The sequence below is a fragment of the Vipera ursinii genome, assembly GCF_947247035.1.
Source record: "Vipera ursinii genome assembly, chromosome: 7".
NCBI classification, from domain to species: Eukaryota; Metazoa; Chordata; class Lepidosauria; order Squamata; family Viperidae; genus Vipera; species Vipera ursinii.
In genome coordinates this window covers 53,427,986-53,443,812 of record NC_139521.1, presented here as the reverse complement: position 1 = coordinate 53,443,812, position 15,827 = coordinate 53,427,986, and the positions used below count along the sequence as shown (strand labels likewise).

General features: G+C 34.7%; 1 protein-coding gene across 4 annotated transcripts in view; it reads right to left on the bottom strand.

The window, feature by feature from the left end:
- Positions 1 to 15,827, bottom strand: part of CAMK2D (calcium/calmodulin dependent protein kinase II delta) — a gene marked incomplete at its 3' end in the record, with an annotated part of 168,582 nt that overhangs the window by 83,632 nt on the left and 69,123 nt on the right. For 3 of the 4 annotated variants that reach the window (XM_083367087.1, XM_083367089.1, XM_083367088.1), the window contains exons 4-6: positions 6,571 to 6,625; positions 4,268 to 4,333; positions 1,978 to 2,050 (exon numbers count right to left, since the gene is read on the bottom strand). In XM_083367087.1, the coding sequence (XP_083223213.1) occupies positions 1,978 to 2,050; positions 4,268 to 4,333; positions 6,571 to 6,625 (194 nt within the window). Of the gene's footprint in view, positions 1 to 910; positions 984 to 1,977; positions 2,051 to 4,267; positions 4,334 to 6,570; positions 6,626 to 15,827 lie in introns of all 4 variants that reach the window. The other variant, XM_083367090.1, reaches the window with a different exon arrangement.

The following is a 15,827-nucleotide window of genomic DNA, read 5'->3' as shown; positions in this document are numbered from 1 at the left end:
TGTAAGGTACTGTTGGACATTTGTTATGGTTAGCCAATGAAGATATTGCAATAAATACATCAACATACTGTAACATACAGAGGATAAATGACTGCAGAATATGATCTAGTTTGGGAATAAATCATTCCAAATAACTGTTAAGAGGAACTACTGTTATCTAAAGTGAGCCATGCAGATTTGCTCTGATGAATGTTCATAGTATGAAATATATTACTAAATTCCGGAGACCCCACTGAGTCTCTTCCTTCTGAAAATGTGTTGCAACAATAACAGCCAGTTCTATAATTTATTACAGTACAGATCTCTTCCAAACAGGAAGCAACTGAAAGAAATTGTTTTAAAATGTTCTATCTATGAGATTCTGCTTAGTTTTCAGATTGGGTTATTTAGAAATTATTGTTACAATTTGTAAAACATAATAGAAAATATGTTGTTCTAAATTTATGAAAAGAAAATGTGCATTTATGTGTAAGTGCATGTAAGTTCTGAATTAAGTTTCAAAAGAATGACAAACCATTTGCTCATATTCATTACTACTGTTCTACATTTGCTAACTATATATTTTAGGTCTAAAGATTTTTTTAATTGTAGAAATAAGATTTAAAAAATCAGTTGGAACTGCTAGTCAGTAATGTTACATTAGGAAAAAACTGACAAAACTAATCATATGTGAAAGCTGATTAACCTTAGCCATATTTGCATAACTGAATTAATATATATAGAGAGAGCTGGGAATAAAGTAAGCAAAGCATCACAAGAATCCTAAATCTGCAAGGAAAAAAGTTTTTGCCACCATGAACAACTTGCAAAATAATCAGTGGATGCCTCTTTGCTTCTAGATGCAAAAATGCAGCTATGTAGTGCTTTGAATCTGTGATATATGATTATCTTCCCCCACAGCATTACTCACCTTCAAGTCCCGATGGACTACGCCCATCTGATGGCAGTGTAGCACAGCCTCCAGGATCTGCTGAATGCAATGACTGCATGCAAACACCAGGGGGCGTATATTAGTTCGAAGCTGTACACTCACTGTCTGTATAACCTCAGTGAGACTGGGTTAAAGTGCAAAATGATGAACAAGCTGAGATCGTGATTCACAACCTCTTAAAAATGTAGGGACCTGCATTCCTCTGCTAGAACAGCTATTTCCTCAAACACTGTGAATGTGCACTGCAATTACACACATGCTTTAGCCCACTTTTATGTAGGGCATTATGGGAGGGATAGGGATATGTTTGGGCTCAACCTCAACGAAAGGGTTGAAGGCAATATTCTTGGGCATATACATAATATATTGAAAAGAAGACAATGAGAGCATATCATTGCTTTGATATGGTTGGGTTAAATATCTGGTGCAGTTTGTTCCTTCTCTCCCTTACTCGCCTTGGAGGCCTTTTTGCACCAGCAACCCTGAAAGTAAATTTACTTTAAGTAGTTTTGTATTTGAGATGAGTTATTCACCCTTCATGGTTTCATTTAGTCGAACAATTATTTGATCACTGTTGCCTGAGGGATCTATCCTACTCTAGCAGAGCAATGCATAACCAGTCATTCTGCTACAATAACCCATTGTCTCCGAACAGAAGTGGTGTTTTAAACCTGCAGGCTAACATCTATCACAGACAAAGGTCAGTTACAGATACAGGCTACAGGACTGAGGAAATTTCCTTCCAAAACAGTTCCTGATACCTATGGTACCTACCACACCTCTTGGAAGGTCCCTGTATTAGCCGTACATATTCTACCTTTTTCTGTGATGGACATTAAACCTGTGACACTTGCAGAGTGGAAAGCAGCATCATGCATTACCCATCTCTCATATTAAGGGTGAGGAGGATAGCCAAGGGAACTTCTCAGCCGACCCACCCTTAAAACTCAAGCCAGGAAGAAAAAAAGAAAAGAGACAGAAGAGAGACAAAAACAAAAAAAATAATAAAAACGTCTTAGCAAACCTACGGGGCATCAGATACTGACCTTGAGGTCTCTGTGCACTATGCCATTTAGGTGACAATGATTAACACTTTCTAGAATCTGCTGTATACAATGACTGCAAAGATACAAGGGCAGAATGGGAGGGGGGAAAACATTTTAAGGCACAGAATCACATTACAGAAAATAATTTAATAATAATGAAATAACTTAAAATAGCAATAACTTAAAATAATCAAATCACATTTTGGACAGGTTTTAATTACACACAGAACTCAAACACAGCATTTTTCTCCTTCTCTTTGGAAAAACTGTCAAGAGACTCAAAAGAAATGACATTTAACATATAACATATAATGCTGCTAGATATAAACTTTTGGTGGAATATTTGCTGAAATGTGAGAGGAAAAGTTAAATATATACTAGGTGATAGATCTATAGTAAATAATACAAGCTTATTCTAGCTTATTGTGCAATGTAAACAACAACATAAGTAGCACAGAGAACTTGTGTAACCACTGGTCATGATTGTCAAGAATATGCATAGCGACCTACAAAGAATTTTGCTCAATGACTAGTCAGTGTGTTTGGAATGATGCTGAAAAATATGAAATTATGGGTATTTTACAACCTGAAGAGCATGAATATTTGCTAACCAGTGTAGGTTATATTCTATTCTGTAGTGGGACTAAGAGAGCAGAGAGTGCATATTAGTTGAACAACAAACAAATACAATGCAAATCCTTCTAATATATGCATGCTTTCCACATATTAATAAATGGCATAATGCCTATTTTTATGTGCATTATTCTTTCATGTTTAACTCCAACATATATACAACATTTTTATATAGGTGCATAAGGAAACAAGTAAAACAAAGCAAATTAAAAAAAGCACAAAGCTTCTTGAAAACCAAACAGTTTAATAGAACAGGAAACGGTGGGGGGGGGAATCAGTTTGTGTAATTGAAAGGTGCATTTGAAGCAGTCAGTTACTAGCAGTCATCTTTAAAAAAAACAATAGGGAGTCTCTGGAATTAATTTAGTAGGATCCTAGGGGGAAAATTCAGTAGATAACCTCATTGAAGAAGAAGAGGCAGGGCTTTTTTTCTCATAGAACGCTCAGAACGGGGTTCCGGCACCTTTTTTGGATGGAACCTTGTAGGGTAGGCAAGGCGGTTTGTATGACATGTGTGAGTTCCGGCACCTTTTTCTTTTACAAAAAAAGCACTGAGAAGAGGTATCTCTTTTTTCTTCCTCTTCTGCTAAAGATGCCTGCAGTGCTCTTTCACAGAAGTTGATAAGGTGCTCCATGATGTTTTAGAGAAAGCAGAGTCAGCAAAAATAACTTCTTTTCTCCAGCAGAGATAACACTGCTTATGAACCGTTACTTTTCTGGTGTTAGAGATGACACACCCTTCAACCCATTCATTTATTTATCTTTCTCTCTACCTCAGCCATTATATTTATTACACACTTGCTAAATATGGAAAAAATAGATACTAAATTATAAAGATAGGCCTTTAGATGCCTTGAGTTCAGTACTAAAGAAAGTAAAGACTAATTCTTTGCTTTTACAGCAACAGACGAACTTTTTTATTGATGTCAATGATTAAAAGACTGAACATTATTCTGATATCACCACTACAGTGGCAGGCAAAGAATAAAGCCACATGAACTGTTTTTTATTGTCTGCAGTGGAAAAGGACGAAAAAAAAAGCTGATGGTTTGGGTTCCAGATATAGGCTAGTTAGGGGTGTTGGAACTCCTTAGTTTTGGAATCTTTTAGAATTTGCTGGCTTCCTTGATTTTAATGGGCACAAATTATTTAGACAAGTATCACCCTTTTCCTTTTTAAAACTCTAGTATGAAACTTTCTACATGAGCAAATCAATCACTGCCATACCTATTTTTCCTTTTTTCCCCTCAGGAATAGTTGAATATGATATTTTGGGTGGTATTTGAAGAAAGAAAAACCGTACTTGACTACCATCATGTTGCTCTAGTCTAATGACAGAGGAAAGGTAATATAAGAGGAAAGTAGTATTGATACAACCCATAGAATAATAATGGCACATTTTCTTTGTAGAACTAAATTCTCATATGGTAATATTCCAATGAGACGTGCATTGTGGAAAGAAATATCTAAAAATAGACTCTGTAAAGGCAAACAGGTGGAATCCCAATATGCTAAATGAATACTGTTTTCCAAGATTGAGATTTAAGAAAAGTTACTGTAATTTGTTGCAGGGTATCGGCTAAATTTATTTTTATTTTATTAAATTTAAAGACCACCCAGATGATTTTTTTAAAAATAAATAAAAAATACCACTGACCTTGCATCTGCTTCACTGTAATATTCTCTTGCAACAATGTCCTCAAATAATTCACCTCCAGTAACTCTAGTAATGATATAAAACATTTTTACAGTTAAAAAAAACGAAGTTGGAAATTTATTTTTTACCCAACTTTTTTGCAAATGCTAAATTATATGGCTGCTTCATATAATGAAGGATCTGCAACAAGACTCGGTTCTGCATACAGATAATTTGTATATCCTTAATAAATACATATTTATTGGATGTACACATTTTTTTAAAAAAATTACTGACTTCTAAACATGCTGCACAGGTGAAGTTTTGCCTACATAAAGTATGAAACTTCTTTTAGTATTATGGTCTTTCAGCCATTCACTGTTCTGGCCTGAATCATATAGTCCTCAAATTAAGGCTTATTTTACTCTTTTTTTTTCCAAAACTGCATGAAAAACCAGGAATGAGTAGGTATATTTCGTTGTTGGACCTTTACAATATAATGCATAAATCAACTGCACAATTTATTGCACTGTCCAATGACACTATTTTAAGCTGATAAAATAGCAAAGGATTATCTTCCAAGGACTTATACCATTTCAAACTGCCACTCTTTCACTTTGGATGAGATACCAGTTCTATTTGGCTATTCTTCAACACTTAACTTGATGGTTTTCCAACATAAAAAGGAGGATTGCGTTCCAATGACGTCATTGCAAACAGAGTATAATTCTGCTCATCTGCTCAAATCACATTATTTTTTTTAATGATTTTGATGAATTTTATATAGTCTTTATCTTTTATTCCTCATTATTTAAATACTGAAAATTTTCAACATTTAGCTAATTTTTTAAACAAAGTCCAAATAAAGCATCCAATAAAGAATCGAGAGAAAACAATTTATATAAAATGAGGCTTTTCATTTCATTTTTTTTATTTAGTTCAAAACACATCGTTCTGTGAAGTCTGAACGAGAAATGTTCAGGCAACAACAAGCCCACTTAATGACCTTTACATTTCACCCAATAGTGTTTTCAGCAAAAAGAAATGTGCTTCATAAACAAAAGACAAATTCTTTATAAAAAATATTCTTAAATGCTGGATATAACTGGGTGAAAGGACGCTTTATTTTTATTTATTGTCAAATTTCTAGACTGCCCATTTCACCTGAATAACTCTAGGTGGTTTACAAATAAAAACCACACATTGCTGCAGAAGCGTAATTAAAATCAGAGTTAGAAACAGAATTTTAAAATGTTAAAAATTAAAAGGTTAAAAAGTTAAAGAGGCAGAGGGAGCGCTCTTAAGGTACAAACCACTCCCAAGGTGGCATATCCTTCTTAAATGCCCATGCCAGTTGGCAAAGGTGGTCTTAATGCTCATGTGGAAGACCATAAGAGTAGGGGCGCCCACCTTACCCCTGGGGGCAAGATGTTTTATATTTATTGACTACATTTACTTAACAGCAATTATATATTTTTGCTTAGTTATCTTTATTATGTTTTTAGTAAATCAGGTTGCCTGAAAAACTAAACAGGTTTGCAGTACAAAAATGTACCCATTTTTTCTGACAAATCTTACAGATTTTGAATTATTTCCAGTTTATTTATTTTTCATCATTTCTGCTTAAATTGTAATAATTTTGTTTATTTGAAATATCTGTCTTGATAAAATGAGAAATTCATACCAAGCAACAAAAACAATTTAAAACATACCACAGACTATTTCTGTTCTAATTTTGTGTTAGTTGTATATGTTTTCTTCTAATTTCTCTTCAAAATAGCATCAATGTTGCTGCAGAAAACAACATCCTGGCTTTGTTAACCTGGAAATTCTAGTTTACCTCCAGCTAGAAATCAAGAACTGATCAGAATGTACAGACTACAGCTTCCTTTTATTCTTTATTAGAATAATGATTGCCGAGCATCAATATTATGTGCTATGCTTAGATAATTTGGGTTGTTTTTCACAATTCTTTTTTCATTCTTAGAATCCCCCTAAGAAAGTCCATCAAAATCTTTCTATTCCATAAATAGTTTTCAGTAGTTATAAACATGGATTTCACAGTGATACTGTCTGGAAATGGTGAACCACACTTGCCTGGAAGGCACTGGCTTCCCTTGCAGATAGAAGATGGCTACTGGTTCTTTGTACGCCAAAAACAACAACTTATTGGGGCTAAATATATAAAAATATGTTTAGAGATTTGTTTATGGGGTCCTCTGGAAATCTCTGCTCTCTTTGTTTTTTATCTGGATCATATGACATAGTCATTCATTTTATATATTACATGATGTAGGACAAACTAATCAAGCAAGTCAACTTACAAATCAAAGACTAAGTAATGAAATCCTTCTTCTGATATGCTGTCATGAAGTCGCACTGTTGAAAGAAGAGAAAAAATTGTCTATTTTTTCTTAGGTACTCATAATTTTATTATCCTTTCCTTCTACCCTTCTGTTAATATATAATATTCTACTCTTTTCCTTGGATTACTTCTTCAGTTGAAAACAATGCTGTCATACAAAACAGATACATTTACAGTATCTTAGCATAATTCTGTAAATATTATAGATTAACAGTTAATATATTCTTTTACATTCATAAATGTTTGCAAATTAAATTTCAGTTTTGATAGCTATATGCAGGCTCTGAGTAAGGAAATCTATCCATTAAGAGAAAGAAAATGTTTTTTTCTTGAATCCATTAAATAAAAATCAGCACATACAATGTTTCAAGTGTCAGCAAATACTGGGTAGCAAACAGAATAAGCTGATCAATCATTACTTTAAAAATGAAAATATGCAAATGATATATAATACAATAATCAAGGCTCATTCTTTCACACACTTATTTATTTATTTATTTAATTTATATACCGCCCTTCTCTCAAGAGACTCAGGGCGGTGAACAGGGCAATACATAAAAATTAGATACAAAAATTAAAATTATTAAAACGTGATTAAACAATGCCCATAAATAATACAAATTTAAAATTGAAGTCATTTATAAAAATCCCACCCCGTCCCATCAGGCCAGGCCAGCTTGTTTAAAGAGATGGGTTTTAAGATCGCGCCGGAAGGAGCGGAGATCGGGCGCCATCCGGAGCTCAACCGGAAGATGGTTCCATAAATCCGGTGCACCCACAGAGAACGCTCTCCCCCTGGGGGCCACCAGTTGGCATTCTTTGACCGGTGGCACCCTGAGGAGGCCCTCTCTGTGGGAGCGTACTGGGCGGAGGGAAGTTGACGCCGGCTGCAGGTGCTCCCCAAGGTATTCTGGACCCATGCCATGAAGGGCTTTGTAGGTCATTACCAACACCTTGAACCTCACCCGGAAGACAACTGGCAACCAATGCAGCTCGCGGAGCAAAGGTGTGACATGGGAGTATCGGGAGACTCCCAGTACAACTCTCGCGGCTGCATTCATAGTTCATAGTCAATCTATCAAAAACACTTTGTTCTAGCTAGACAGGAATAGATACGGAACTCAAAATATTTTGTTTTACAGTCAGGGCATGGTAGTTTATACTGACAGAAGATCTATTGTACAGAAAGGTAGTTTAGTTTAACCATATATTTCTATTTTTCAAGTTCAAGCTTGAAATGACATAACCCTTGATTCAAAACATATTTTTGATAGCTGAAACCAGTAGCCTGACCTTCTAAGTCAGGGGTCCCCAACCCCCGGTCCGTGGACCAGCACTGGTCCACGGCATGCCAGAAACCGGACCACACAAACAAATGAAGCCCCATCCATAGGATTCAGGCAGTACACTAAACCATTCTGCCCCTGGCCCGCAGAAAAACCTCTCTCAACGGAAACGATCCTTGGTGCCCTAAAGGTTGGGGGCCACTGTTGTAAGTGAACAACTAATTGTATTATGTATTCATTTGACTCCTAAGTAGAAATGCATACATTTCACTTGCAAAAACCTCTTTTACTTCTTTATGATCAGTGGAATTTATGGACTAACAAAAAATCATTTTGGTTTCTTGAAAGCTGGACCCACAATGCATTCATAGCCATACCTTCCCATAGTGAATGATTCTTCAATAAATAACATTTGGCCACTGATAACTGCCAGCTTCAGATCCTGCACCTGATGATCTTTTAACCACCACCACCACCACCATCATTATCACCTCTTCAGTTATCCAAATTCTTATTTCAGAACAGGTACTATTTTGTTTCAGAAAATAGCACTGTATTTTAAAAGTAAAAATAAAACTCTGAGAACCTGTAACTTATATTTAACCACCCTCTCCCAACTATACATATTTCTAAAAAAGGAGAAGGAAGAAATATGCTGTGGCAAGCAATGTAGGCTGGATGTCTTTCCTTTCACCCGTCACTTTGAATTATCTTTTATGTCCCCAACTGAAATCCTGTCTTGAATACAGGCATTTTACTGTCTCCAGCAGTCCAAATACTATATTCCCTTAATCACATGACTGTAAGGAAAATTAAGCTTCTTTGCATCATATTATGAACTACTTAGCTTCTTTCACTATAATTTCTAAGCTAGTTTTGTATGTGACTAATGTCTAAATTATCTCTTTCCAACTTAACTAGCTTGTTACTCGGAATTTTATGCAATATTTGACTAATGTTTTCTTGTTAATGCATTTTAACACAGATTCAGGAAAGAGCAGGTATAGAGAAAGGAAATAAGGATAACCAGATTACTAAACTAAATTTTATAGGGTGAGTCTGAGGAAACAGCATACGTTGACCCTTTAAGGAAATAAAAATCTGTAACAGTAGATCAGTTTGATAGAGGAACCAGCTATGAAGACAGTGATAACTTCCTCTAGACTGGATGAGTGAATGCTAGACAGCTATCCATTCAACATGTTTTTATTGAGATTTCAGTACTGAAACAGGTTTTGAATCAATAGCGTAAATTACCTCCTCAGTGACTGCATGATTCTATGAACATATGAAAACAAAACACATAGACTCGCCTTTGGTTAGATGGTCTGCTATGCAAATTTGATTAATAAATAAAGAAATCAATACTGTGTTTATTTTTCTGTTATGGAAGTTTTAAAGGGGCCCCTTAAAAATGTATCTAAGTTGAATCCAAGAGCGCTGTTATATTAGTGACATGCTTCTAATATTTATTTTCCATCCTTGTGTGCAAATGCAAAATCAATTCATTACCACTCCATTATGTTAACTGTGACTGATGCTAGTGCTTCCTGTAGCCCTTGCATCAATATTAATGGTATCTTCCCTATTTTTTTTCTACTAGCCTATACAGCTTTATTTCATGGTAATAAAACTTAAGACTATGAAAATTTTAAAACAATGACAAAACTATTAGCATTTTTTGTCTTCGGAATATTTCAGAACAAGAACAATTTGCTCTTGTGTAAACTAATGTTTTACATTTCATTAAGCTTTAAAATTTATTTTCCTTTTTTGTGCTCATTATGATTAAGAAATAGCAATAACACTTAAGACTTATATTCCGCTTCACAGTGCTTTACAGCCCTCTCTAAGTGGTTTACAGAGTCAGCATATTGCCTCCAACAATCTGGGTCCTCATTTTACTGACCTCGGAAGGATGGAACCTTGAGCCAGTGAGAACTGAAAACTGCTGGAGCCAGCAATCAGCAGAAGTAGCCTGCAATACTGCATTCTAAACACTGCGCCACCACGGCTCTTGGTATAAATATATACCAAAATAAGAGCTTGGGCCTTCTCTACGAGCATTCCATTTTAAAGTAGCTAATGACATAATTTATATTATTAGTGTAACTAAGCAAAGGGTAATAGTAAAAACTTTTTTAAAAAAAAGAAGAAGCATGGCTATAAATGATAATGTACAGGCAATGACAAAATTCAGTTCTGAAATTCTTCCTGTCCTAAATTGTTGTGCAGTGTGTTTACAAATGAGATTTCTCTAACATTGGGCTATAACCAACTATCTTATCTGTTTTTTAAAAGATGCTTATTAGACCCAGAGGCTTTTGTTAAAAAAAAAGTTGTAATATGATGGAGTCTACAGTTTTTTGCCTCGTTGAATGCTGCTTCCTTTTTATTTGCTTTATATCAGAAGTCTACAACCTTTCTGGGCTCGAGGACCAGAGGAAAGGAGAGCATGCACACTGGTGCGAAACTAGAACCCCATGGCGCCTAGCAGCACATGAGCAAATGGGCTGCGAACACCTGTCCCCACTAGCATTCCTGTTCGCGCTTGCATGCATGCGCAAACAGGGCTGCGGGCACTAACACAAGTGGGGGGGAATGCGCACCCACGCATGCATGCACTGGCCAGCCCTTTCTGTGGCCCGTTGGCCAAGAGCCCATGGCCTAGTCCCAGGCTGTGGACCATAGGTTGGGGACCCCTGCTTTATATAATTAAAAGAAGCTTTTAAACATTCATTCAGGTTAGACAACTGGGTAAATAGTCATGCTACTGCCTACACATTCCATATTGCCTGCAATTGCTTTACTATATTAAATACATTTAGATGTCAGAGAGAGAGAGAAAGAAAAGGGGAAGGAGGTCAGAAGAAACAACATTTGAAATGAAAGGGAAGGAAATCATTGCTGCTATATTTGGCACTACACTTCCAGTTGTCAAGTCTGTGCAGTCAAGTTCCACACAACTTTGTTAGAAACAGAAATGTTTCAATATTTTAGCCAGGTTCCTAAAATCAATCAAACTGATGGCTGGCAGGAGCTATTTCAATTTTGATTAATAAAACACAGGTAGACATGAAATTTGACTTTTATTTGGCACCTCCCAATTCTGCATTTTCCATTCTGTCTACTGATCAATTCATGATTCATCACTGTGTTATCCCTCAAAACAAAGAATATGCACTCTGTCTAAATTTACATTTCCCTAATTAACACATTTATTGGAAACATGGTATATTTATTTCTAAATTGATTTAATCAGTTTTACCATCTTCTGGTTCCTCACTAAATCTTTTTTACTTAGTCAGAGATGAAAACAAAGACAACTTCTGAATGCCTTATTAATGCAAACATCTAGCTATCTGAATTTCACAACAAAATTCCTCAGGCTGACGAGTTTCAAAAACAAATAACCTATTATTATTTGACAGTATTTCAGATAAGATATAAATGTAAGAATATAGTACAGTATAGCCAAATGCAAGCAGGTTGAAACAGGAGATTCTAAAAGAAATATATGTATTGTGTGTGTGTGTGTGTGTGTGTGTGTGTGTGTGTGTAGATATAGATAGTAAATAAATAGATGACAGATAGAGAATAGATAGCTAGACAGACAGATGATAGATTTAAAGGCTGCTTGAAATCAGAATGATTCTGATATGGTGATTAAATCTTGAATGACTATCTAGTGAGCCTCCCAATCCATGGACATACATATTAACTAGAACTTTACAAAGGTCTTCATGCCATAGCTGTCACATGTTCTTCAAGCACGAACTCTGAGTCTAAGACTATCCCCAGACTGAACACCAATCTTATTCAACTCCATCCAAAATTAAAGCTGGATAGTCAACTTAAAGGGCCCAAATATCATCAGTCATTGAGTTACATTACATCACGAGTCATTGGTCTTAAAAGCTTTATTTGATGGATACTAATCCTGATTCATATATTGCTTAATTAAAGAGTAATTTCAAGCACCAGCAAAGGCAAAATTCTAGCAGTATCATGTACATTTTTACCTGAACTACACAGGCAGGTAAATTGCACTGGAAATAGAATCCAAGAAAAGCAATCTTATTGTAGCCACAAAAATGATACGTTATTCTCCAATTACATATATCGAATTGTGTCTAACAGTTCCTTCACTTGAGATATGTGGCCTTGAATTCTATGTGCACACAGAAATAATGGTATAGCTTTCAATCTTTTCATTACTCTTTTAACTTATGAGAAATGAATTATCACAACGATACTTTAATATAGTTACCTAAAGGAATACAATCCTGGGTATACAACAACTTTCCTCTATATTCTATAAGAATAGTAGATGGAATGCGGAAAAAACAAAACTCTGCATTGTCAATTTGGGGCTGCCCACTCTAACAGACACCAGTAGTAGATATTTTACCCTTCAAAGTAAATATTTGTTCATAGATATTTAAAGATAGATTAAAAAATGTATAAGTGGTTTGAAGATGTAGATATGTATATATACAAAAATATATTTGCCAAAAGTCAATCTCCATCAAATCAAAAAGCCAGATGAGGAAAAGATAAAAATTGCAACCATATTGTGAATAGCACTTAGCACTTAGACTTATATACTGCTTCACGGTGCTTTACGGCCCTCTCTAAGCGGTTACAGTCAGCATATTGCCCCCAACAATCTTTTTTACCAACCTCAGAAGGATGGAAGGGCTGAGTTAACCTTGAGCCGGTAAGACTCAAATTGCTGAACTGCTGGCAGCCGGGAATCAGCAGAAACAGCCTGCAGTACTTCATTGTAACCAATGCACCACCAGGGCTCTTATGATATCTTATTTAAGCAAGGTGTGTTAAATAACCATAGCTTGCAGGTTTTGTAAAATTTGATGGCTAAAACCTGCAAGGCCAGAAGGAAAGAGCTGTAGACCAACCCTGTTATGAAAAAACTGTAATGTGTCACCGTCTCGTATTCTAAGAAAAGAACAGCAAAAAGAGAGCCAGAAAGACTCTAGGATTTAAACCCTTGAGTTGGCATACATGTATACAGGTAATCCTCGACTTACAACTACAACTGAGCCCAAAACCTGTTGTTAAGTGAAATATTTGTTAAGTGAGTTTTGCCTCATTTTATTAACTTTCTTGCCACAGTTGTTAAGTTAATCACTGCAGTTGTTAAATTAGTAACACAGTTGTTAAGTGAATCTGGCTTCTCCATTGACTTTGTCAGATGGCCGCAAAAGATGATCACATGACCTCTGGACACTGCAACCATCATATGTATGAGTCAGTTGCCATGCATATGAATTTTGATCATGTGACAATGGGGATGCTGCAACAGTCATAAGTGCAAAAAATGGTAATAAGCAACTGTTTTTCATTGCTGTTGTGGCTTAGAATGGTCATTAAATGAACTGTTGTAAGTCAAAGTCTACCTATACACACACACACACAGACACACACACACAGACAGACACACTTACCCCTACACACACTCATTAATATTGGAAATCCTATATTTTATAATCATCTGCATATATGTGACTATTAGTTTACAATAAAGCTATTATTTAAATGGGTGAAACCCTTTCTCTCTCTCTCTCTCTCTCTCTCCCTCTATATCTATTGATTTTCAAAAAAATACAAAGTTAAAAGATAAGACAAATAGAAAAAAATTGAAAAAAATAAAAGGCCGAGAAGAAAATAAGTAAAGGTACAAAAAAGAAAAATAATAGAAAAAGACTGACTTCCAATTTTCTTTGTTATAGATACAAGTAAAAACTTTTACTCTAAAATTTGTATGCATTATTTCCATAGTTCCGATATAATTCTAATTATCAAACCAACTTCATTTCTTTCAGTCTCTCACAAAAAAGGATTGAATTCTTTACAATTTCCAAATTTATACACGAAAGTGTGTTAAGAATGTGCATTTTCCAAATTATGCAATTACTCAACTATCTTACCCTTACAACATAAACAATAACACATAGATTGGTGAAAATTACAAGTCAACATTTTGCAAAACAGCCCCACTAACAGAATTAGGACACTGCATAACAGGCACACAATGCTATATAGTATATTTCATTATTATTATTTTGAAACCTTTCTTTTTTTGTTTTTATACTTCTATAGTTTGTTTTTATCATATACTGTAGTTGTTGTATATTATTTATTTAGTGTCCCATATTGAGTTTTTGACTCCTTGTGGCTGATTGAACAAGTCCCTACAAGATTTTTGGCAAAGTTTCTAGTTTGCCATTGCCTTCTTGACAGGGCAGACAGCAAATGATTGGCCCAAGATCAACCAGCTGGCTTTGTGCCTAATGTGAAACTCAGTGTCCTAATTTCTAGCTGATGCCTTAACCATCACCAAACTGGCTCCAGTTCTTGTATAATATTTTACCTGAAATTTAGTAATTCTGTTTGCAATTTTTACTGTTGTATTATCTTTGTTATTATTTGTATAGGTTTAAATGATTAAAAATATTTAAAAAGTTAAACATGATCTCCATATTCATCTACAAAGCCGTATTTATAATTATTTTGTGATACTGCCATTTCTCATTAGAAATAGTTAAAAATTAGTTAGTTGCACATATAAGGCAACTACCAACAAAGAGATGATATATTAACATACAGTATTCTCCTCAAAAACAAATTTACTTTGAAAAATGTAATGTGCATTTCATGTCCTGCCCAGCAATGTTCTGTAATGATATTTTCCTTCTAAATAGTAGTTCATAATATTTTAGATGAGAATTAGATACTGGTTTTGTGACTCCTTTCTGTAAACATCCAACTGACTTTTAAAATTATATTTTCTTTTTTCAAAAATGAAAGAGAAAATCCAAACAGATAATTTATTTTTACCATGAAATGTTGTTTTTAAAAGGTTTCTTTTTAATAAAATATTCTTCAGATGAAATAATTTTATAGATACATCTAGTGGTGAATGGCACATATTTACCAGTACCAATTATTTGAATAGATAATCATGGCAGAAGATTATATTTTAATTGCATTTTAAAGAATAAGTTTTAATTCTCCCAAATTCTCCAAAGATACAAAGGTTTTCATTAATAATAATTTGGGAGAAGTATATTTCCTGGTCAACTATGGCAGTTGAAATATTTATTTAACTTGTTCAGAAGTTGAAAAGTTGAAGTAAAAATATTTAATCTCATGTTAAATGAAGCTTTAAGTGCTTTTTGATGTAGAAAAGTGGGATAAAAACATTTTACATAAATAATTAATTTCATTAAAAAAACATGCCAATGGACTAAAGCTTCATAAAATCAGTTTCTGAAAATTCTCTGATCTTGATTCAAAAGAAAAAGAAGCTGTCAGGAAACGTGTGCAATGACAGATAAGACAGACAGACCCTATTTTCCTCACGACCCAGATTCTTCTCACACACTACCATTTCCTTTGACTTCCAAGGAAATTTGGCGCTATTCAATAGAACTTACATAAGAAGCCTTAACTAAGTTCGAACTCTCTTTCTCTCTTACATAAATTCCATTCATTTCACAGACACAATTGCCCTTTTCATGTGGCCATCCAGCTACACACAAGGAAGACGTTTCAGAAGACTTAAAACTGGGTTGCTTTTTGTATTTTTCTTGGATTTTTAAATGCTGTTTCTCTATTTTCTTCTAGAACCAAATGACATTCTAAAAAGCATGTGGAACAATGACTGCTTTACTGATACTTTCATATGGTTCCTCTGAAGATTTACATGCTTCCTCTGGTAATTAAAGTGCCAATAATTTCCCAGACAGACACCAAGATTTAAGAATGTTTATTTGATCAATGAAAACTTTAGCAGGTTTATTACAATGATGCCTAGAATTGTTGCCATTCTCCTAACAAATCCAATTGTTAGCTATCAATTGAGAATCTTCACAATGACATGTGTAGTTTGTACACAAATGGAAAA